The 25,411-nt window shown below is 40.7% G+C and overlaps 1 protein-coding gene across 1 annotated transcript; it reads right to left on the reverse strand.

The window, feature by feature from the left end:
* Positions 1-641: 641 nt before the first annotated feature.
* Positions 642-25,208, reverse strand: dvl2 (dishevelled segment polarity protein 2). Its single transcript, XM_028564419.1, has 15 exons — positions 24,678-25,208; positions 17,953-18,022; positions 14,655-14,809; positions 11,874-11,983; positions 11,500-11,629; positions 10,366-10,456; positions 10,121-10,190; positions 9,805-9,944; positions 9,412-9,488; positions 9,234-9,301; positions 9,013-9,147; positions 8,155-8,286; positions 5,867-6,043; positions 5,153-5,377; positions 642-2,398 (listed from the first exon to the last, which is right to left on the reverse strand). Exons 1-15 carry the CDS (start codon positions 24,836-24,838, stop codon positions 1,836-1,838), a joined length of 2,304 nt encoding a protein of 767 aa, XP_028420220.1. The 5' UTR covers positions 24,839-25,208; the 3' UTR covers positions 642-1,835.
* Between the last annotated feature and the right edge of the window lie 203 nt (positions 25,209-25,411).

A 25,411-nucleotide genomic window follows, 5' to 3' on the forward strand; every position in this document is an offset into this window, starting at 1 on the left:
GCTTTTATTTCATCTGTTTCATTCATTTTGTATGTAAAATATATAAAAAGTTACAAATAACTATAACTTTTGACAAATGTAAAGTAAAATGTGCAACATTCCCTCTGAAATGGAGTAGAATTAAATTGAACTACTTGCATACAGTTCTTGAGTAAAAGATACTTTTCACCACTTGTACAATAATGACAATATAATGTATACATCTGGAAATGACTATTGGTGCTTTCATGAAATATCACGTATATGATACAGGTAGAAGTATTCATTAAAAAAGTTCAGTTGTACGACTTAACTGCAGCCTTTAAAAAAAAAAAAAAAAGAGAAAGAAAACATCTTGTACTCAAAATGATGCTAACCAAAATCCAGATATCTACAGCATATTAAGATCAGCATACAGTATGTGCACTGTCTGTGACACACACCAATCTTTTAATGTAGTTGGTTGCGTAATATTGCTACTTTTACTTAATATAGTGAGTCAATGTCACCATTTGGTTTTCTCAATTACACCCTTTGGCAAACGCTAAAAAAAGATAAACAAACACAAACTAAAGGTCGTTTCTTAAGGCTACTTCTTGACACAACTTGTGATAGTTCATTTTCACTTCTGAATCCACACCTTAAATAATGAAGTCTGAACAGTAGGTAAGTATCAAATTTATTCTCAAGTACACAAACAAAGGTGGCGATATGAAATCAAACAATGTGACACTGTCAATGTCATTCTTTTTTTTGAAATGATGAAACTTCATTTAGCACCTTAATAGTACGGTTATACATGATTTATATAGTCACTCATACAAAAAATGAAATGGGTGGATAATGCGAGTCAGTAACGTAAAAATAAGCATGGGGCATTTGGATCACAGTTACTTATTATATACACTGTAATCAAAATGTACCGCTTTCAGCATCTCGTCTTCTCACCTATTAGTACCGTTAGGCCTCTACAGTCAACAGTCCAATACCGAATACTCCTCACAATAAGAGTTATTATTATTATTATTATTGACAACTAGGCCTAGACAGTGATTACTAAACACAAGTTCACATGACATTTTTGGACCTATTTTCTTTTCACATTAGAGCTTGCTGTTCTGTATTGTTGCATTTACATAGGAGTAGTAGACATATACAGAGAAGTTTATTGTCAAACAACGCTGGAACAAGGAGTTATTTTATGTACCTGGAGTGTGAAAATGTGTCTTAAAAAAAAAAAGTAAAAGAGTAAGGCACTCAATATGCTCCTGTGCTGCCAACAAATCTGGCATGGTGATCCAGATATGTATACAGGATTGCATCCTTCTCAAGTACACAGTGTACCTGGCACCCTCTAGTGTTAAACTGTGGTCCGTGCGCTTCCTGGATGGACAGCTCTGACATTCGTAGCTGGTTAGGGAAGGTGCTTCCCCTCCTAAAATACTATATTTCAGTTTTGAGGATTGCAGGAACTGGATTGCTGAGCAGCTCTGATAGGCAATCAACATTGTGTAGTGAGAGCTTTCTTTGTGAGAAATACAAGCTCACTACTGAGATAAGAACGGACTTGTCCTTCTGGAATTAGGATTGAAAAAAATAACGGTTATGTAGTTGATATTATTTAAGAGAAACTAGACTTTGTAGACATAAAGTCAGACCAAATCCCACATTGTGTTTTCATTTTGCCTTATTTTCTTTGTTACTGTTAAACCCTGTTCTCACCAAATTTGTAACAAGTGCCCTCAATCCAATAGGCCCTTGTGAGCTCAAAAAGCTATCACCAGATCCTCATCAATACAAGTAGTAACCGTACACTATCTTCACATGACTGGTCACTCAACACCGAGACAGACAAACTACATGACATCCACAAAGAACTCGCTGGGGTTTCCCATGGCCAGGTGGAACGACTGGCGGGATGCAGTCAGCTCTGGGGGTACGGCGCCTAGGTCACGGGTGGGCGGGGCGCCAGGAGGCCCCCCTGGAGTGGAGGAGGGGGGCGGGGCTAGAGCCGGGTGCATGGCTGCTGTGGCCATCTGCTGCGCGTGAGGAAGGGCGTGAGCGGTTGCCATGGCCGGGTGTGGGTGCTGGGGTACCATCATCACCATCATGGGGTTATAAGGCATGATACCTGGCGGGTAGGGAGACATGTGGGGGGGCTGGGGAATGCGGTGATGATGGGAGCGCTGGGACGAGGCGTGACTGTGCTCGCTCGGGGCAGCTGAACCGTGGCCACGCCGCAGGCTGCTGCGGGTAGAGTATTCCGATTCACTGCCGCTGCCGGAGCGCGAGTCGGCCCCACCACCTTCTCCTCCCCCGCCAGAGGGGGACTTCTCCCCTCCACCCACGGTGCTGCCCGGGCCTTTGGTGCTGCGACGTCGCTCACCCTCGCTTCTCGTCGATCCACTGCTTCGGCTCCCTGAGGGCAGAAAGAAATTGCCGTTAGAGAAGATGTACATTTGTATCCTGGTCAGTCAAACAAACAAGGCCACTTAAAGGAGCCTGTAGGAAATAAGGCTGAGCAATTTTATCGATTCTGCGATATAAATCAATATTTGTTCCCCCAAGAAAGTATTGATTTTTATGCCGCGAGTATCGATACATAAGTCACATTCAAATCCCCCGTGTTTACCCCCGTTCATGTTGCAGGAAGAGCGATTTGGTCAGCCAGCCGCTAGTGGCGCTGTAGAGCAGCCAACGTCAACTGGCGGCCCGCCGCCAAAGCTTTTAGTCTGGCCCCCAGAATAATCATGAATTCACAAAATGTAAAGAGGAAAAAATGCATTCTGTTATTTATCATTTCAAACATTTAGAGCAAAAACCCAGCCCCCTGTATTTACATCTCTATTCACATGCCGGGATTCTGTAGCCTACAGCGATGCCCGAGCACCACACACACAGCTGAGCCGAGATGTGTGTGTGTTAAAGGTTAAAACACGCAGCACCTGACTGGGAACGATACAGAGTTACCAACGGCCGCTGGGGCAAATGAACTCATTTTTTCTGTAAATAGGCTACAATTAAACCTTCGTGAGTAGAAAGTCAATACTTATCAATGCACTCACCTGTGTAGACCGGCATAAACATGTAGAAAGCGATATTTCAATCTGCTCAGTCCACCGCGCTGTTTTACGCAAACACAGCTCTACTCTGCAAATAGCGAATTTTTACAAACAAGCTAAAACAAAAGCTGTCGGTTTGTAGTCTAACTGTTTATCTTAGGTTGCCGGGAATCTGGAAATGTTGACAAATTCTTGTAAACCTCACTCCTGGCTGAACAAATCAAACTCTCCGCTAGAGCGGACAATCTGGAGCTACTTAATATGCACGTGAATGACGCGATCGTTAGGTTCGTGTGATGATGATGATGATGATGATGATGATGATGATGATGGTTGTATTATTTTGCAACAACATAGTTTCATTGCAAATGAGGTATACATGACGAGTGCATAGCCTACTTATCAGTCTATTCATCATTAAAGCTGGGCTTTTGGCTTTTCCACTTCAACTTTTCGCTTCAGCCTCTTTGACAGTGACATGTTTACCTGACAACAGCCTCTCTTTCTGCAAGCATTTTCCACCAATCAGGATGCTGCATACTACAATAATGTTTCCATAATCACAGACTTTAACCATTACTCCTCAGTGAGCCAGTTATCATTAGGGAGTTTCCATGTTTTTTAGGAGTTTGCTCACACTTGTACATGTTAAAAAATAGTAGCATTAATTCAATAAGAAAGTGAAAATTTCTAACAAGAATAGGCGTATTAGGTATAAATTCATTTTATTTTCTTTATTTGAAAGTCCGGCCACCAGAGTGCTTAGAAAAATTCTGAAAAAAATGTAGCTGATGATCCCTGCTGTAGACTTTCTGTCCAGTCAGAGACATATATTGTGTAATTGATGTTTTCAGTTCAATTAATTAAATCCAAGTAAATGGAACACTCACAAGATGTCACCAAAATCACTCAGTCCCCTTTAAATCTTTCAGAAAATGATGTAAGTGTATCGAAATATATCGAATCGTATCGTTGGCTGAATATCATGATATATATCGTATCGTGAGCTGAATATCGTGTATCGTATCGTGAGATTAGTGTATCGCTACAGCCCTAGTAGGAAACCAGTATTATAGGGGAGATTTCCAAATCATTGGTCTGCATCATTTATCTCAATGGCTACGAATCATTTGTACGGTCAACAGTGGCCAGCAGGGATATTAAAATTAGAGCTGGGCAATATATTGATATTATATCGATATCGTGATATGAGACTAGATATCGTCTTAGATTTTGGTTATCGTAATATCGTGATATTACATAAGTGTAGTCTAGCACCAATAGTCAACACTACGATATCGTTGCGATATCGATCTCCATATCGCCCAGCCCTAATTAAAATGCTCATATTATGCTCATTTTTAGTTTCATAATTGTATTTAGAGGTTGTACCAGAATAGGTTTACGTGGTTTAATTTTCAAAAAACATATTTTTGTTGTACTGCACATTGCTGCAGCTCCTCTTTTCACCCCGTGTGTTGAGCTCTCCGTTTTAGCTACAGAGTGAGACATCTCACTTCTGTTTCATCTTTGTTGGGAGACGCACATGCACAGTAGATACTCACTTAGGCAGTGCTTGGGCACAGACATTAGTAACGGGGAGAGTGTAGACTAACGGGACTAGATAGGACAACGTGTGAAAGTTACGGACATGGAGGCAGTAGTTCAACCATACACGTTTGAACCAGAATCTGATGCTGAAGAAGGAGGGGAGTCTCCTGCAAAACCCGAGAGTCACAGAATTCAGCAGGACGCTTATGGTGGGAATGTTTCGGCCGATGACGTGGACGGCCCTGCCGATTTTGACCAGCTCACCCGGAGACTGAAAGCAGGATACATTCAGAAACCCGTATCTCATTCAAAACAGCATGGATGGGTTTTTTAGTTTGTATGCATGTGGAAGCACCAGAGACACAAAATAACACCCCAAATCCCAGAAAAAGTGATTTAGTTCATAATATGGGCACTTTAAATATACAGGATTTTGTAGTTAGTGGGCTGATGCATGCAATTTAACCAGTATGGTCTACTGGACAAGCTAACTCATTCAGTCCCTTCCTATTTGCACATGCTTCTCAGCAGGGTGACATCTAATCGCAGTCTGTGCTCACCTTCGCTGTGCTGGCTGCCGGTGCTGCCGGGGGCGTAGGTGTAGCTGGTGAGCTCGTGGTACGGGGGTGGCTGGCTGGAGAAGGCATGTGTCGGGTAGGGCTGATAGGGGAAGGTGTGCATCATGGGCCACGGGGAAGCCCCAGGGAGAGGGAGGGGAGCCAAGGTGTCCTGGTCTGAGGCCCCACTTGAACCATCATTGTCATTCAGGGACAGGTTGGCCATGTCTGGGTGGGAGATAAGACGGAGGAGATGAACAATGGAAGGAGTGGAAGGATAAGGCTAAACATGCCGAACAAATGATACTACTACTACTGCAGACACAACATGTTACACAACAGAGACTCATTACACACAATAACCTTTATCTTTGTTTCAAATGTTACCCTTTGATACGAATGTATTTATCTTTTTGTATTCACCTTTATCAGGATGTCAGACTGCACCCAACTAAATGACCACAGACAAACACATCATGGAAACTAAACCTGTAATATCTGCTGCAGCTTGTTGTTATTTTCTGGTTGTGATCGAGTGCATTCTCGAGATTCTAAGTTTAGGGATGGCAGCGCATTAAAGAAATCCTTCCATAACTGAAATGTCACATGACTGACCCATACAACCACTAGTGTGTCCACAAAAAGGCATGTCAGCAAATGTGATTAAGCGGAATGGTCCAAGTCAGCCTTTGATGTTAATGTTTTTGAGTTACTCACAGTTCTCACAGTCGCTTAAATCTCCGAAGACGTAGTAACACTGTTCGGAGAAGGTGATCTTGTTGACCGTGTGTCGGATGAAGCCGGCCTTCAGTAGGTTGCTGGCATACTTTCTGGCTTCACGGCGGTCCTGGAACCCCTCAATGTGGTGAAAGAGCCACTCCACTACATCTGAGCCTGATAGTGGATGCATGACATGTAAGATAAGATTAGGTAGAGCTTAAGTCATCCCAAAGGAAATATTTGTGATAAAGATTCCCAGTGTACTCAATAAAATAAAAATTAATGTATACTATACGTACAAAGTATAATAAAAAAAAAATACAGATGAAAAATACATATATATATGTAAAACAAGTTGATGACAATGAAACGATTGTGACTAGCGTCGCTTTCGTCAACGAAAATTATGACTAAATATCGCCGTCAATGAACCTTTATCACTTGATCAAAACGAGACGAGACTCAACGTAAACGTTGGCGATGACTATAATTAAATGTATAATACAGTATTGTTGACGAGTAAAAAAAAAAAAAAAAAAAAAAGAGACTAAATGTGGTTTACAAAATAAAAACTATGCTAAAATGTCTCTTCATTTTCGTTGACCAAAACGAGACGAAATGTTATAACGTTATTTCGTCTCATTATTATTTTGCAGTATTTCTGTTCCCTGTCTCACTTCAGGGCCTGTATCAGGTCGCACTCGGGTCCCACAGCGCAGACGCAGGCGACGTTACTTCCATAAGCCCTGTCGCGGCATTATTTAATTTAGAGGATGCAGTGGTGAGTTATAGAGTGAGACGAGCGTAAACGAACAAACAAAATGAAGTCTGACACAGAGAAAGCTGGGACCGTGGCCGGCCTAGCCGGAGTTCGTCTTTGGAAGAAAAAGAATAAACAACATTTGGAAAAACTTTCATTTCATTTCAAGTGGAAAAGAAAACAGAATGTTGTGTTGTGGAAAAAGATGGGGGGAAATACAGCCACAAAATCAAAGGAAACCACACCACGAACCTTAAGAGACATCTCGAGCCATTCCATAATGAAATTGATGTAAGTCAAGACATTAACGTAACGTTACTTTCCATTTTAGAAAGCTCATGAGGCTGTGGTTAATGTGTCCCAGTTTAACATTAGCTACTGGAGCTGTGTGTGTGTGTTCTTAGTTCCTACCTGACTGACTCCGTGTGTACAAAGCATCCCTTGTTGGCCAACATTTTGGTTTTGTCTATACTACTAGGTACTTATATTGACTGGATTAAATAGAATTGCATTACTAAAAAGAGACTAAAATACAATTTTCGTCACCTAAAACTATACTAAAATGGTCATGGATAATTCTGACTAAAATGCTCAGACTTTTAGTCGACTGAAACTTGACTAAACAGTATGACCGTGACTAAAACTAATAAAAACTAAAAGGACAGCTTGACACAAAGACTAGATTAAAACTAAAATTAAAACAGGCCGCCAAAAACACTAATTGCAACGACAAGCTACGTTATAAATTATATAGATAGATGCAACAAAATAATATTCCACACACACACACACACAGGGAAACAATTTGTGGTGGGCAGGAATTAACTAAGCATTTTCATAAAAAAGCTCAAGTACAAAATCCAGGATTGCACAAGACAACCGAAGACACAACTTGATGATGAAAGCTGTATTTTAAAAATCTAAACCAGCATTATTCATATGCAGTGAGTGGCTGTTTAGTCCATTGTTCCCGGAACAGGATTTAAAAAAAATAAAACAATAAAAAAAACTGTAATTATGTTAATAGTATAAGTGAAGTCCGTGCAGACCATCTTCAGGGGGAATTTAGCAGCATTACCATTTAAAGACACTATAAACTACAGTCTTCCCCTGTAGATATGCACTAAAAAACTAAATGTTTTGATTTCTAGGCTTTTGAGAGTTAGTGAATCCCGTTTGTAATTTGAAAAGTGCATTTCAGCCCGACTACCTGAAAAATGCTGGATTATTACTATATACTATAAGGAAATGGACGTTGAAATCAGAAGCTGAAAAATAAATTAAATTTTCATTTCAAAAAGCACAAAATGGACAAACGTGTACTTTATGTAAACAGTCATCGTGATACAGTTGCAGGTGATTCCAATTTAGCAGATGTTTTCACTTTTGGGGGTTTTCCTCCCACAAGTCACACGGTTTTAATTCTGAGAACATAATGCCTGCCCTGTAAAGTCCTGTGAGGCACAGAATGTTCATGTTACTGATGTACTCTCTATTATGCCTTGTCTCCACTGTTTAGTCTTACCGAGGAAAGCGTTGGGGATGGTGATTTTAAGCCACATGCGGTCTCTGACCTCAAGACCCGACTCTGGTGAGGCCATGGCCTTGGCAACCGATGCCATGTCAGAGTGCAGTGATAAGTTGAAGTCATCAAAACCTGGAGAGACACAGAAAAGCATTTTAGGAAAGCTGACCAGAAGAAGTGCAGACATGCAAGGATAAATGAAAGATTACTGAGAGGTGAAATCTGGGTCAAAACAAGCAGACATCATTCATCACATTACACAACGACGACAAAGGCAGAAAGACAGATGTGGAAGATGATTCTTACGCCAATGCCGTTAGAAGAGAGAGAGAGAGGAGAGACAGTAACAGGAAAAAGATACTTTGAGTAACGATCAACTGGCTTTAAATATCTGGTGGACGGGTTAGCTCAGTTGGTAGAGCAGGCACACACACACACACACACACACACACACACACACACACACACACACACACACACACACACACACACACACACACACACACACACACACATACATACATCCTCAACGCATGTCATTCCCCCTCTCTCTCCCCCCTTTCATGTCTTCATCTGTCCTCTCAAAAATATAGGCCTAAAAATGCCAAAAAAATAATCTAAAAAAAAGATATAGTGGTTGTTTTTTAAGATTATTTTTTGGGCATTTTTAGGCCTTTATTTGACAGGACAGCTGAAGACATGAAAGGGAACGACATGTAGCAAAGAGCCGCAGGTCGGAATCAAACCCGGGCCCGCTGCGTCGAGGAGTTAAACTCGATATATGGGCGCCCGCTCTACCAACTGAGCTACAAACACACAAAGTGACATGATCAGGGAGACATTGGAAGAGGCTCTCACGTTCAGTCTCAGTGACGGAGGAAGAAGAGGTGATGGTACTGAGGGAGGAGCTGCCTGGGAAGGCGGGGTAGACCCCGGTCATAGCCACAGAGTGGCTCACCCACGCTGCTGGGTCAATGGGTCGGATTGGTTCATCTGCACACGTGGAGTAGAGAAACTGTACATCAGGGTACTACTCAACACGACAAGGGCATAAACAGAAAAGGCAGTGCTGTACTTACTGCGAGGCAGAGTGAAGTAGCCCTGGGGAGAAGGGTCCCAGCACTTAGCCACTGTGAGGATGATGGGCCTGGCAAACACCAAAAGAATAAGTCATTATCATCAGTGTTGACCACTTGTGTAAAGACAGAACTTAAAAATGTGTCTCTGATAAGATCTAAAATAAAAACGCCAACTCACCCTGGCTTGTGTACAATCTCCCTCAGTACCCGCACTGCATCGTCATTACTCATATTCTCAAAGTTGATGTCATTCACCTTGGAGGGTATTGTAGAATAGGAAAAATTATTTTAGTTAGACTGACAGATAAGTACAGCTGAAATTATTAGATTCTTTAATATTCATTTCAGTAAACATAGAAAAGAGATGTGTCCATATAGCTCAGCACACCAGAAGAATTATTTATAACTGAACCAACATTGTTTCTAAGTTGGAAAAGATCCCGGAATGTGCCACACAATGTCTAAAAACAAAACAATAAAAAAAACTACACAACGATTCAGCAAAAGATTAATATAAACAGTCATTTCAAATAAAAACACTCCCTTTGATTTAGGATTTATTCTTCCTCACCTGCAGCAACATGTCACCAGGTTCGATGCGTCCGTCTGCAGCCACAGCTCCTCCCTTCATGATGGAGCCAATGTAGATGCCGCCATCCCCGCGTTCGTTGCTCTGGCCCACAATGCTGATGCCCAAGAAATTGTACTTCTCTGTATTGTTGAGAAATCAGAATAGTGTTAACACTGCGCAGACATTTCTGCAAAGAAAATGTATTGCCGTATTTCAAGTCTAGGCTGTAGTACTGCTTTAGAAGTTTCATATTTCCTTGCAAACTTCAGAGAAACACCAACGCTCAAAAACAAGAATGCATCAAGAGTTTACAGACCCATGTTGAGAGTGACCGTGATGATGTTCAAGGACATCGTGGAGTCTGTCACACTGCTGAAGGACGAGGCCTGGAGTGGAAAACCACAAAATGACCATTAGATATGCTTCCAAACACCGACAAAAATACTTTCTCTGAGCTCTCTACAAATTCCTGATTCAGCAAAGAACGGGATGAGCAACATGTTATAAAACATGTAAAGAAAAAAAACATAAGGGAAAAAAAGGTAACTCTATAGTACATACCCTCTCCAAACGTGGGGGGCGCTGTTTCCTGCGTCTGCGGTGCCGTTTAAGAAGCCGAGATGCTGTGCTCTGCTCTGTTGCACTACTGAACCTACAAGGTCAAGTGTCAACAAAAGGTGAAAGGTCAGAAGAGAAACATGGCGTCACAAACCTAAGGGACCCACAACGATAATGGGGACGCTAATCAGGAATTCCAGAGTAAAGATCGTATCTTGTTTATCGGTGGATAGATCAGTTTTCATCCTGTATTTGTCCTCTCAAGAGATACAAATATCAAAAAAGACTGCAGAACGGGCGCCCGGATAGCTCAGTTGGTAGAGCAGGCGCCCATATATAGAGGTTCACTCCTCGATGCAGTGGGCCCGCGTTCGACTCCGACCTGCGGCCCTTTGCTGCATGTCATTCTCCCCCTCTCTCCCCTCTTTTCTTCAGCTGTCCTGTCAAAAATAAAGGCTGAAAATGCCCAAAAAATAATCTTAAAAAAAATAAATAAAAAAAGACTGCAGAACCCCAGAGAAATGAAAATGTCCATCCCAAGCCATATCTACCTTCAATCCAAAAAAATTAAGAATACAAAAAAATAAAATAGAATAAAGACAATATTAAAAAAAACAAGGCAGCCAGAGCCATAAAAGCCTATATACATTGAACCAACATTTCCACAAGGCAAGAATTTTTTTTCATATAATTTAATCTAATTATTTTTTTATCTTTTAATATAAAAACTGGCCAAAATAAAAACCATGTTTTACCAAAAAAATAACTACAGGAATTGTAGCCAAATCATGAACTTTATCAAATATAATAAGTAATTGCTTATTGACATTTTGGGTTAGAGTATGGATGGTATGGATGCATGGAGAGGAGACCCTTTTAAAGCAAAAGTGCAATTTAAAGAAAGTTTAAAGATGAAATTACTATAGTTAAGTAAAGATGGGTAACAGCAGATTTTAACATTAACTACTCTTAATTTTAATTTATGTTGTTGTTTTTGATGCAGAAAGTTTCCCATGACAACCTAAGAAACCTTATTGGGGGATACATAACACGTTGGGCGTCTGAATTCCTTATTAAACAATATCTCTCAAAGACACCCAAAATGGTTAACCCTCCCGTCTTTCATCGATCTCCCACCTGCTCATGGTGTCGTCGTCGTCGGAGTCACAGAAGCTGGTGGTTTCCAGCTCGCTGCTCATCACGGTGCTGGAGCTCTCGTACCCTGCCAGGTGGCGCTCCAGTCGACTTTGGCCATTCATTCGAGGCCCTGGGACACCACAGAAAAAAACCCAGAACATAGTCGCCATGAATATTCATGTTAGCTCAAGTCAATGTTTGTTTGCCCCCCATAGATTACATTCCTCACTTCTCGACATTCCTTGATTATATCACAGATCATATATTCATTGTTTAGATGTTGGGAGCATGCCAAATCTTGATGCCGTTGTAAAAGAGCTTTTTTTTTTTTTTTTTTTTTTTTTAAATCAGCACTGTGATCTGCTGTTTCTCACCGTGTGGCTCCATGCCCTCTCTGTGCCGAGGTCTCTCCCTCCTGAAGGAAACTACAGATTCTGTTTCAGTCTGGTCGTCCAAAGTCTCCACACTGCCTGTTGCGTTGGGGCTATAAAAGACAATGTAATTTCAACTGTTTCAATGTAATCATTTTACCACAGTGACATGCTTTTCCAGATATGGTATTCACAATAATAATCAATAAACAGGTTTTATGACCCAAAAGAGTACTTCACGGGTTTAGCATTGCACCTTTAGAACATTGTTAGACTCATGATGGAGCACTTGGGGGCAAAAATGATCAAAATCCATTTAATTCCACATAAAACTTCTGGTGGACTAAGAATTTGACAATGTGACTTATGAACTCTAGATTGGGGTAGTTATTATTTGGCAGCTTAACACTTTTAGAATAGGTTGAAACCATTTGCGTAATGTAAACTCTAATGAATACATTTAGCAGGCTGTGTTCATTAAATTCAAAGAACTTTATTCATCCACAGAGGGCCAATTAAAAGTATATGCAGAGAGCACACGCGCACAAACACATACTGTATCTCAAACAAAACACGTAGGAAAAAAAAAATAAAAAAATCACAATAGTTAGAATGCTAAAAGGCATTAATAAACGTTAAAAAAACTAAGTCCACTGATCTGATTGAGTAGAGCTTTAATTTCCCCTTCAGGCAATTCAGCAGTCAGTGGATTAAAAAAGCAAGTAAGTATACAGTAGAGCCCTACTGCTACTGTTTTTAGGCCAATATTGATTATTGATATTTAAAAGTTCAAAACATCTGATAACAACATATGAGCTGATGAATTGTGATCAAAATACTTAACTGAACAAAACATTTTACAGTGTAAAAATCAACATCTGGACAAACTATGTTATGGTAACACTGTTTCTTAGTTTAGTTACCCCAAACTTAGTTTAGTACTTATAATAAATTAGTATTAGCAGACATACATCGGTCTAGCTTTCAAAACCGGCAAATTCATTTTTGTCATAGTCACGTAACCAAAACCATCTAGAGAGAGAAGCCAGAAGAAGCCAGAAAGCATGGGACCACCCTGTCACATCCACAGCGTGGAAAAGGCCAATGAGCAGGTCGCAACAACCAAATGCCCCGGTAAGCCTGCGTGGGGCAGCAGACTTCAGAACCATGCGCACACTGACAAATATGCTGATTACATAGGAAGACAGAGAACGCCTTGTGGTTCATGATGAAAGCAAAGAGAAAAAAAAATCTTCTTCATCAGACGAGTCACAGAGACCCTGCAATCTGAATTACATTTCATTTTCCACTATGAGCAATGGTGTTGATCCAGCTCCAAATACAGCATGGAAATAAATTACTAATGTGGTTAATTCTCCACCAACGGCAAACCGCATATTTAGTGAAGTTGAAAAGAAATTGTTTCATTTGAAATGGGATTCAAAAACCATCATGGCCACCCTCCTGCAGCCACGGGACACAGACAGGACGAGGTCCAAACACAAGAAATGAATGAGAGCTCTGCAGCTGTAATGGGAGTTTGCAGTGACGGGTGTGAACTCAATTTGACCCCCAAACCAAACTTAAAGCGCTCCAGGCGACATACTTCTTGAGGAACTAAGAGCAATGGTAAGAAGCTATTTAAAATTATAAATAGTAGGTTTGTTTTGGACACTACAGGCCCTTTTGAAACTACAGTAATGGTTTCCTCATAATTTACGAGGATAAGATGGATGTTGAAGGATAAGGAAAAGACTAGAGGATTTTTAGGTGTCCGTGACTAGACTGCCTTGTGGTTTCACACTCTTAAAAGCTGCTATAATCACTATTTTTTACATTAACTATGGATCAAATGACAGTGTGTAATGTAAAAGGGATAGCTTGTAGTAACAAACCAATAGAGAATTATAACCCGACTCGGCAGTTACCGTCAGCTCAACGAATATTTTTTTAACCTCTTTCAGCTTATTGTTTTGGATTTACAGTCCGCAACTTTATGGTTTTGGTTCTATCTTAACACTCTCATTAGCGTCTTTCAATGCAAAAGCTCTGTTAAACCCACCATACTACCTGCCCAGCACTCAACAGCAGACATACAAAGTTAGCAACTAGCTGGTGAACATAGAGCATTTAGTAGCTAATGAGACAAATATTTCTCTCAAGAGTTGGTGCAAAACACAACTAAATGGAGAGTGGTAATTAGACTTCCATTCAGGTTGCCTGAAAAACAAATCCAAATAAATGCTAATGTTGCTCAAGAAAACAATATTCTAAACCAAAACCTACTAAAAGCTTGGACAAAGGGAGGCGAATGAAGTAATAGACACAAGCTCTTATTTTTTTTTTTTTTTTATATCATTAAGATTTAAAAATCGAGACGTTACAAGTGAATGCCAACAATAACTATTGTACTATCTGCTAGTATATTCAAACTATAGGATAGAACATTTTTAAATCAAATCTGTGTGTATGTTTAATGTACTGAAAACGTCTCCCAGAACGGGTCATGTCAACAACAAGGGCGGCCCCAGCTGAGATCAGGTTCAGATGAGCTGTAGTATTCTTGCTATTCTTGTAGTAACGCGATACTAAGCTTGTATAATATATTCAGGAAAAGACAAAGTATCTACATTACAGCTATGGGAAAAGCCCAAGTGTGTGCTGAGTTTTAAAGTACTGGAGTAAAGTGCAGCTTTTGAGAAGGTTTTTGGACTTGCAATGCCCCTCTTCGGGTAAATATACAGTGCAATAATGTTTTTAAATGAGTGTGTGCCCTTTGCTTACTGGAAGGAGGGCGGTCTGGAATCCCCAATACCCCCAGTCCTCTCTGCAGGTGGGGGTGGGAGGGGCGGAGGAGGGGGCGAAGGCTGGGTAATCGTTTCCACAGGGGGGACCACAGCCACTGGAGGCTCTGCTGTTGGAGTGTCTGAAGATACCAACTGGAAAAAAAAGGGACAAAAAAAAGATGAAGAGACAAAAACAGAAAGAATCTGAGGTAAAAAAGGTAGGGAGACGAATGTGGAGTGGAGAGAAATTGGCACAAAAAATATAGACAGGGCAGAGAGAAGAGAGGGTGAGAAAACGAGAGGAATGAAAGTAGGAGTAGGAAGGCGGTGGAGGTATGAAAAGCGGGTAAGATGTCAATTACTTTAACACACAAACACTAGTCTTTTCAGTTGGATGTCTAGAGGGCATACTGAAATGCTATCTTACACTTAACCTGTCTCTCTTCATTATACAACAAAAGTGCCCACACACAATACACACCACACTTCAGCATCCAATTACCTGAACCAAAAAAGCATACACAGGAAGAAAAATAAGATGTAGTTAAGCCCAGTTGACCAACAGAATTGGGCTAAAATATAAGAAAAGAAAATATAGTCTTATTAATAGTGGGAATATTCACAATCCATGCATCTTAACACCGGAGCATTCGGAAATGCCTGCACACACACTGTTCTGTCCATAGCTTTTGGACGTTTGGTGCATTCAGTGAGTTCAGATAAACAAGCTTTACATTCCCCGTCAAAATAACTCAACCAAATGGAGTCTATCAGCCTGTACAGACTGAAGCACTCCCTGCTCCCCCCCTCCCCACTAATGGCTATGTGACTATGAAACACTTGTCTTCTGGGATCCCTCCATCCGTCTTGGCCCGTAGATCAGTACATATATCACATATCAGTCCCTCTGGTCTCTGAGCTTTGTTCCCCCCCTTTTAATGCCGTCCCTCCTTCTTATGCACTTAACAGATGCTCCGGCCTCGAACGTGCTTATCTGGGCCCAGCCCCGATGTTTTGTCTCTATTTAAATGTAACTCGCAGGGTGGGGTACATCCACTGGGCCTTCTATCGGAGAAATGAAAAGTAAGTAACTGCAAGCTTGAGTATTAACACAATGAGAGGAACATTTTCCTTCCTCGTGATTTTTTTAAGAAAAGCGAAAGCCCTTCTGGCTCTGGTTGCATGGTCAAATAATCTTTGCAATATGCAGATTTGTTAGATTATGTCATGTATCTGCAGATTTAGGGACTTTCAAATGGCTTAAACAGCAACACTGAACGAATAGTCCTGAGGTGAGTCTTTAAAGACTTGTACAGAGTATAAAAACTGTCGAAAACATGTCAAGAGAACTGCAGTGTTTCCTCTATAATTGTACAGGCCAACGGGAACCCCCCGCCAGGCCAGAAAAATCGTTTTATTAATGGCAAAAAAATTATGCTCTGCCATGAACTGCAGCGACGTACTGCCGTGAGTCCATGAACAGGGCAACTGTTTGTGGTTAGATGTGGTTCATGCCAATGTGAAGAGTTCGTGTGGATTTCGAATAATGCATAGCATTTGTGCTAATTCAGCTCTGTTTAGTTCCGGTGTTGAGACGGCAAGACGAGTGCTTAGGGCAGGGGTCGGCAACCTTAGGCACGCGTGCCACCATGGGCACGCGGCACCTTAACCAATGGCACGCTGGCAATATGTGTGCAAGAGAGTTATTGATGTGTTGAAATTGTGGTTGAAATGCTGAAGCACTCTCTCATCCACATGCCAAATTACAACGTTCACAGTTGCCGACCTCATAGGTGCCGATACCGTGGGTGCTCCGGAGCTTGAGCACCCACGAAAAATAATAATAATAATAATAATAATAATAATAATAATAATAATAATTACAAGGTCCTGATTATTACAGATTCCCTGGATATTACATTTTGATGTGATTTCATAAAAAAAAATTATGTTAACATGGCACACTAATAAACAAGACATTTTGAAAAGGGCACTTCATATCAAAAAGGTTGCCGACCCCTGGCTTAGGGTGTGCCTCCAAACTCACCTCAATTATAAATTGTTTCATGCTAGTTGTACTACAGTACTTACTTTAAAAAAAAATAAGCATATGCCTACTTTTGAAAATATTTTTGTATCTCTTTTCGGTGTTGTAGTTTGTAGACGGTCCCTAAGCACTCGTCTTGCCGTCTCAACACCGGAACTAAACAGAGCTGAATTAGCACAAATGTTACGCATTTCTTTCACATCTACTGCAGTCAGATTCACTGTGTTCACTCGGAAGGAATCACTTCACATGCGTAGGCACTTGTAATGACATTTCGAACATGTTAAGAGGCTAAAAGCACGTTTAAAACTTGCTCGGTTTCAACCTCCTGGGTGCTAACGCTAACAGGAGGATAACACGGTGTAGGCAGCACCGATTGTTTTCGCTTTTCCTCGCTACTGACAGCACTCTTAAATTTGCAAACCGAGCTATGTGTTGAAATCGACCGGAATTCTCCTTTAAGGCAGTTACACACCAACCATTCTGCTCGCCATTTCCGGGTGAATCCTGACTGCCCTGTCTCTGACTGAACACGTCAGGTTGGCCAAAATGAACGCTGACAGCCCCTCGGACGGACGACGGCACGGAACAGACTCGAGCTACCGACCTCGCCAGACTGTCCAACGTCCGATTATCGGGTTAGTGTGCCAGCATCTTTAAAGAAACTTCGAAGTGTTAAATTGAGAACGGAATGTGGTGTGTCAATAGCACAAAAAGTGAACATTTTTATAGCCTAGCGAAACTACCAGTACATGCTGTTGGCTATGGTGACTCAGACTGTGGCTAAAGCTACAAGAAGACTTTTTCTCGTGAATGTTGGGAGTCTGTTTCCTCCGGTTTAACCTGGCACAACAGTTGGTCTGGTGTAGCTTTCCCACTCTTTCCAGGAGATTTTTATAACCATACAACAGTCACCACAGCACAAACCTAAACTAGAAAAGAGTCTATGATGTTGCAATATGATATACAATTAAACAATGTTCATGGCTATAATTTGAAATAATTACTTTCATTTTATTGCTGTTCATTAGACGAGATCATTATTGTGAGGGAGGTTTGGGAGAATGCACAGGGAAAGGGAAAACATGGCTGACCTTTGAGATGAAAGCCAGGTGTTGACATTTTCACAGAAGCCTCAGTGGGAAATTAGTGAAATTATTTCATTTACGGATTTAGAGCAATGGTCACCAGCGAAGTCTGCATACCCCACAATCCCATTTATATATGAAACAGGTTTATTGTTTCTCACCCATGAAACCACTCTGCCGTTGAAACATGGCAACTTGGCACTGTCATCGGAAATCTCTTCCTTCACCACCCTGAAAAACAGAGAGACACAGTGAGATTCAGAAGGTATAAATGGTTCTATCTTTATAACTTTATGGCATGGTACGTGGTGTCTGGATGGTACAGCGGGGTAGGGGAATGAGGGCCGAACAGAACATCAAGGTTTTCATCAACTCATAAAGAAAACGGTGAAACTGCAAGGGAATTCAATAGTTTACATTACATAAAATATATTAGGCTATGGACGACAGAATGGCTAAACTAAATCAAATGCTGGGCTTCATTCTAAAATAGGCCTTAAATATGTTTTGACAAGCTGTTCTTGTTTGCTTGCCGTATTCCTTTTACATGTGTTGGCGGGTGTTTCAAGGTTTGTAGCAAACAACACAACTGACTGCCGTGGCTCGAGTAGAGCAATACTTTAGCTTATATCACATCAAAACAACAGCTGTAAATCTCCTTGTTTTTACCAGAAAGTAATGGTAAAGTGATTTTTTTTATTAAAAAAAGGATGGTTGTCAAGTTATATGTAGCATATTTAAATTTTAGACATTTGTAGGTAATGATGTCCTGATCAGTTTTTTTTTTTTTGCCCTGATCCAAGTCTTTTAATATTGAGTATCTGCTGATTTTGAGTCCAATCCAATACTTATATTTACCTACATGTTTATTAAATAAGTATCTGACATTTGAATAACTGTAGACTACTAAATGTGGATCAGCCCTGATACCAATCCTTAGGATTGGCCCGGGACATCTCTATTTGTATATATGACAAAGAAAGCGTGTAAGCGAATCCAACCTGCCAACTGTTAGATAAAATAAGTTGTCCATTTCTGGTTAATCCAGGGAATTAAAGACATGACAAATCAAAAGCACTTGATCACATTTGATGCAAAATCCACATATAATCCAATACTGCCATAAATCAGACAATGCTGGATACAATTGTTAATAAAAGTTAATTAATAAAACGGTTACTACAAAAAGGTATGAACTAGTGGTGCATGATTCAGAAAATGTCACGATTTGATATTGAATTTTAGGCTCAAGATTCGATTCAAAAACAATTCTCGATTAAAAAAACAATTCCCAGTATGTAAACGTAGTTACTTTTCCCATGTGATTGCAGTAGACACACAATTAAAATTAAAAAAATACATAATATGAATTGATTTTTGAAATTCTATGAATCGATTTTGAATCGGTAGAGCTTGAATCGCGATTCGAATATGAATCCATTTTTTTGCACACCCCTAGTGTGAACCTTATGACAAAATCTCTGACAGCTCTTTTTTGGCTTTCCATTAGCAAAAGTTGCAGTTGCTAGTAGCCAAGGAGGACACAGAGGAATAAAAAAAACAAAAAAAACAACCAAGGACTCTTCAGAAGAGGTAATTATCTTCACTTGAGCTTCTGCACGGGCAAGTCACCGGACGCCACAATCTTCTGAACATAGCCATACTGAGAAATACAGAGAGAGTTGTGTGGAGCTAATAGTCTTAATTAGCTTTGTAGCAACTCATTTGGTAATGGCATGAATGTAACAGACATTCAATAATATCAAAAAAGTTAAGCACTAAAGTAGGGCTGGGCGATATGGACCAAAAGTCATATCCCGATTTATTCTGGCTGAATATCGATATACGATATATATCCCGATATTTTTTCCGCAAAGTGAGAGCAAATGTTCAGTCAAAGCCAAAATCAAATATGACATGTCACAAGTAGTTTCATAGAAACAGTTGCAAAATCAAATAAATAATAAACCGGTTTCTTCACCTGGTTCATGATTAAATGCTCAGCTGTTCAAATAACAATAAAATGTAAACCTAAATACTGTATAACAGGAGTACCTTTTTTGAAATCAAAGCTCCATATTTGTGATTCGTTCCAAAGGTCAATTAAGCTTTTGATATTAATATAATCTACTTTGTTCAAAATGTAATGCCTCATGCCTGTAAGCCTAGGTTTATAGTCCCATTCTTCCACTTGATACTGCTTCCACTTAAGTAAACTAAAAGATGAACTATCGACTACAAAACAAAGAAACTAATTAATGTGTTAATACAAAGAATATTTATTATGATCGGTTCACAGATCTGAGTCCAAACGGAAACTTCACCCTTCTGAACTAAGAGTTTCTGCTTCAAGGTGAAGTTTAAAACAGACTGAAATGTCCAGGCTCATTCCTCCACTATTTATTTCTGTATGTATTTATGCGTTACATGTCATTTTAACGGGCACTGAGCTCCAGATCCTGCAGCCGCAGACGGTCTCTGCTGCCCCGCTGTAGCTTCTCTCCGTCCGCCTGCCGCCGCAAACTTAGTGGAACTTTCCGCCGATATCGACATACAGGTCGTCCTGGACTACGTGTAAGATCCTACCGATCACCACTCTGTCTTTGGCTGGTCCGATCTGGATCAGCGGGGACCCAGCAGCAGCGAGGCAAAGCTGTGTTTTTCCCGGGGGAAGAGACGCTGCGGCCGGCCACGGAGCTCTCCGCCTCCCGCTGCCGCCGGAGCTCAGATTGCTGGTCGACGGCGGCATACATAATCATAAAACACATTGTCACCTGTTAAATGTTATTCATTGCCGTTTGTTCTTTTCATTTCCTCTATCGAACATAATTAAAGCAGTACAAAAGTCCGGCATCTTTAGCGTTGATCTGAATGCTTCGGACCCCTGTTCCAAGATGGCGGCGGTTTTGACGTATGTTTAGAACCTCAAGGCGACATCTGTGTATATATCTATGGGAGCAAGGATCACATTTGAACTATATCGATATATGCGATATGGTCTAATTCCATATCTCATTTAAAAATATATCGATATATTTTTTATATCGATATATCGCCCAGCCCTACACTAAAGCTTTAAGCTTCAATTTGCATTTGTAATGTTAATTGTAATGAAAGTACAATTATATCACTGGTATTATACTCTGAATTACAGCAGATATTAAAGTATAGAACAAACAACCTTAATTTCCTTCTTCCAGCAAGTGATTGACGCCGTGGAATTTCTTCTGTCACAGCAAAGAGCTAAAACACACACTAACTGCTTTTGAGGCTCCTTGACAAATTACACAAACCCGGTAATCTCAATATGCATAAAAATCCAATACGCATAAAATCAATATCCTCTCAGTAACAGCCACTGCGAGAGCCCAGTGTCCACATGGCCAAAGCTCTCCTTAAAGGAAACACGCTCCTCCGTAGTCTTCCTCCATGTTTGTCTAAAAGACAGCATTCAGCTTGAGCTGTGTAACCAACCCCCCCTCCCCCCTCCCTTGCAGCCTGCCACTATGTTATTAAAGTAGTTAACTGGGACAGGGGATGGGTACGAGTGCTACAGAGAGGACACTTGACTGCCCCAACTCTTTAAAAGTTATTTTTTTCCAGCTTCATCTGCCAGTGTGCCTCCTCTTATGTGTGCGAGACTTGGTCAGGCTCCACTGGGCTTTAGTAAGCAGCTGTTGAGAGCTGGTTTTGTGGGTGAGCGTAAGCCTATGGCCAGATTGTTGTGGGCACGGGTGGAGGAGGAAGACTTTACTTTTGAGAGCTGTGTGTGGGGCTACCGAATGTTAGTTAAACACATTTTTCCTCCATTATTTAACGTTTCCGCCTCACGCTGCGAGAAGCTGCATCTCAATAGCAGATGAACAGATGTAACATTCTTCTCCCGAGAGTGTAATTGTCTTCATTCCTCTGCCCTCCAAACAAACAAGTGACCACAGTGGAGAATCATTTCACACACACTCTAAAATGCCTCAAATAAATAACAACCCAGAAATATGCAGAGTCCTGTTGGATTTAATACAACCTGAGCTTTTTTTTTTTTTTTTTTTTTTTTACCCCCACTTCACTTTTTTCCAGTCCTTTGCTACCATCAAATTCTTCGCAACCAACACAGCATCACCTTTCTTACAATTAATCCTACTAATACAGCTCACTGAAGCCCCTTACGGCAGACGTACATAGAAGAATATCTACTAACTCTGAATGAACACCACCCCACTCTTTTCCCCCCCTTTTCTTCTCCCTGAGGACACCCCAGACACCCAGCAAGTGGTCTCTGTCCAGCCCAAGTTCCCAGCGCTGGCCCTGGCTTTTTCTGCTCCATGGATCTCCCCCACTGCCACACACAGACAGCGCTGGTCGACAGCTGGCCTCGTACCAGGGCAAATGAAAACACACTATTACACACTCCTTTCTTGGGTCTGAGAGGGGGGAAAAAACATCTCTGCTTTGACTGGACAGCTGACTCAGAGCTATGTTTGAAATTTTTCATCTGAACTCCGTTGGAGATATTCAAATGAGAGAGTGTGATGCCAGGCTGCGCAATTTAAGTCCAGAAATGTAATTTTTTTTTTTCCCGGACATACTCTCTTTGGAAGACTTTCCTTGCTCGGCTGAGAGAGTTTGGCGTTGGTGGATCGAGATGAGGACTTTTTGCCTTATGAAAGAAAAAAAAACATTGTGTGCTCAGTTACAAGCACAGTCTAAACATGTCCTGTCCGGTTACACAGGGACAAGCTCTTAATTTGACAGCTAACACGGAAATTAAACTGGTAGTTGTGGTAAGGCCAGTTAAGTTCAAATCATTAATGGAGACCATTAGAGTGTAAAAAGAAGGTCTCACAGATATTACTTTGCAGATAAAAGCTTTTGATTTTTAGGTTCAAATGTACTCACTGTTGCCAGTTTATTAGGTACACCTAGCTAAAACATATGCAGTATAATACAAAAGTCTGGTTATAAATCCTACCTTCATGAAGGTTATAGCCTAATGTTCAGTTTTTGTTGAAACCGTTTTAAAAAGGTGTTAATTTAACTGTATGATCGTTTTGGAGGCTGTAGGGCTTGTTGAACTACATTGCATTATAGAAACATGAGGTTTAATATTTACCTTCTCTCATGTATATAAATAGATAGAGTAGACAATGGCTATTTTCATAGAAACAATATAAGCTAAATGACTTGTCAATTAACTACTTTAAGCTCTAAGAACTTGAAATGGAGATTTTTCACAATTGTCTGACCAAACAATTAATCAAGGAAATAAATCGGTAGATTAAATCGGGTATGAAAATAATTACAAGTTGCAGCACTAAGGAATATATCTGTGTCATCACAGACATTAGCTCAATTTAACATATTTTACACAAGAACTTTGGTTAAAGTTTAACTATACTCATATAGGCTACATATATGTCCTATGTAGGGCTACAAATAATAATTTAATTATATAGTGTCTACTTTTGTTATGAAATGGTGAATAACTGAGTCTACAAACTGTCAGAACAGAAATATTGCAGAAGCCAAACACAAGCTCCCAGAGCCCAAAGTGAAGTCATAACATTGCTAGGCTGCATAGTCAGACCAAGCATCATTTCTGATATAATAAAAAGCAAGCTGCTCACATCATTGGGGGAAAATGCATCTCACCTGATAAATAACTGATATTATTAAAATGGCATCAATACATGTTTGTGGATGTACTGACTGACTCATTTCAACAACCAGACGTTGAGTAGTTGTAAATAGCACAGATTTTCTCAAAAGGAATATCTCTACAAATCAGTTACTGGTGTTGGCGCTATTAATATTCAAATGATCTGCATCTGAGGAGCAGCTCTAGCCTGTCAGCTCTGTCAAGGCCTAATGAAAAGCCATCTCATCCATTTCATCTTGGTGTTTGAGCGGATACTGCAGCCTCTTTGGCACAAGCTCCGATGGTGCCATCCAAAGAGGAAAAGAGCCCAGCTTTAATATTCGTCCAAGACTACAATGCATTTAACAGAAGCCCTAAGGGTCGCACTGGGTGAATAAACCACAAACATGCATTCCTCTGCAGGAAAATGCAGAGCAGCTACACCGAAAAAAAGAAAAAGATTAATTGATAGAGGAGAGGAGACGGCTCTTTCTGGAGGAGTGGATTGGGAGAAAGGGGAGAGGAAGATAGGAAGCCAGGGAATGAAAGGATGGCAGGCAGGCCAAAGTGTTAAAGAGGGGAGACAAAACCCTGGCTTCAGTCCCAAAAGAAAGAAAAGGCGAGGATTTCACAAGATGATGGACTGAAGGAGGGAGGGAGGGAGGGATGAGGATTAGGGCAAAGAAAAGCAGCAGGGACAGGGAATGCCTCCCATTGTTATGATGATGTTTTCTGAGAAATGTCCCAGCATACATACCCTTAGTATTTATAGAACCACTTGGATAGTCATCACTAGTCATTCTTATAACTTTGCAGTTTCTGATCAGAGATCAGAAAGGCGACCTTCCTGGCTGGCTTCATTCAAGTGTATATTATCCCTCTCAGTTAGTTAGTTAGTTAGCTAGTTATTCTCTGTGACAAATACACGACAGCCGGTCACAAGATGGGATTGCATGACTTTTTGACACGCAAACAGGCATGCATTTCATTAAAGATTTGATTTTTTAATTAGCCAAGCATTTTAGTGTTTACGTATGCGAAGTGAATCCTCCTCCACTCAGAAAATAAAAAGGCACATTAAAGGATTGTTTTCCAACGTTTACAACTTGTGTCACACAATTTAAATATCTTTACACTTACTACCCTAGCTGTTCGCAACTTTTAGCAGCTTTTATCACTACTCATTTTGCATGCAAACCGCAAAGCTCTTCTCTGATAAAGGAACAAAAAAAAAAAATCACAGCAGCTCACCCGAAGTCCTGGTCCATAGACTTGAAGAAGAATTTGTAGTTTGGCTTGTTCAAGACCTGTTTAAAATCCAGCAAAGTGATATTTTCGGCTGCAATGGGTATCTTCACCAAATACGGCGTCTCCTCTTCGTCGATGTGATAAATTATTTTGGTTTCCGCCATCTCTACGGTTGCTCTTTTCCAAGCTGGAAGTTACCACAAGAAACACACTATGAGGCGAGGTAGCGTTAACTTTGTTGGGTTGTTAGCTAGCGGCGGAGCTAGCTAGGTGGCTAACGAGACGGCAGAGGTGAAACGATGATGGCCACTGAGATTTTCAGTCCGAGCCAGAGGACGTAAAGCCTTGTAACCCTGCTCAGAAGCTCGCTCTCCGACTTTAAAAAAGTAAAAAACTCGCATTCCCCCGCATTGTTACCGTGGGGCGAAAAACGACGGACAGGCTACATTCACAGGACCTAACTACCAACAACTTTTCCCCCAACAAAAACATACAGGGGAGGGGGGCTAAAAACTTTTCACCACTTTTTGCGAGCCAACGCGGCGTGTGACGTAAACACGTACCCTCCCTTTTTTTTTACGTACTCTCCCAACCACCCTCCAACCCACCCCCAACATTTGTATTATTTAAAATATATGTAACAGTTAATGGCGTAAATAGTACAATATTTATCTCCAAAATATAGAATAGTAGAAGTATAAAGAAGATTAAAATGGAAATACACAAAGTACAAGTAG

The sequence above is a fragment of the Perca flavescens genome, chromosome 19 (genome assembly GCF_004354835.1).
Source record: "Perca flavescens isolate YP-PL-M2 chromosome 19, PFLA_1.0, whole genome shotgun sequence".
NCBI lineage: Eukaryota > Metazoa > Chordata > Actinopteri > Perciformes > Percidae > Perca > Perca flavescens.

What these genes read in the sequence shown, in the direction of transcription:
- dvl2 (XM_028564419.1), bottom strand. Translation starts at nt 24,838, where the DNA reads ATGGCGGAAACCAAAATAATTTATCACATCGACGAAGAGGAGACGCCG. An exon ending in CTACTTCACTCTGCCTCGCA is followed by an intron (nt 9,148 to 9,233) that starts GTAAGTACAGCA and finishes CCACGTGTGCAG; the next exon opens with ATGAACCAATCCGACCCATT. An exon ending in CATCCCCAACGCTTTCCTCG is followed by an intron (nt 6,044 to 8,154) that starts GTAAGACTAAAC and finishes ATCCACTATCAG; the next exon opens with GCTCAGATGTAGTGGAGTGG.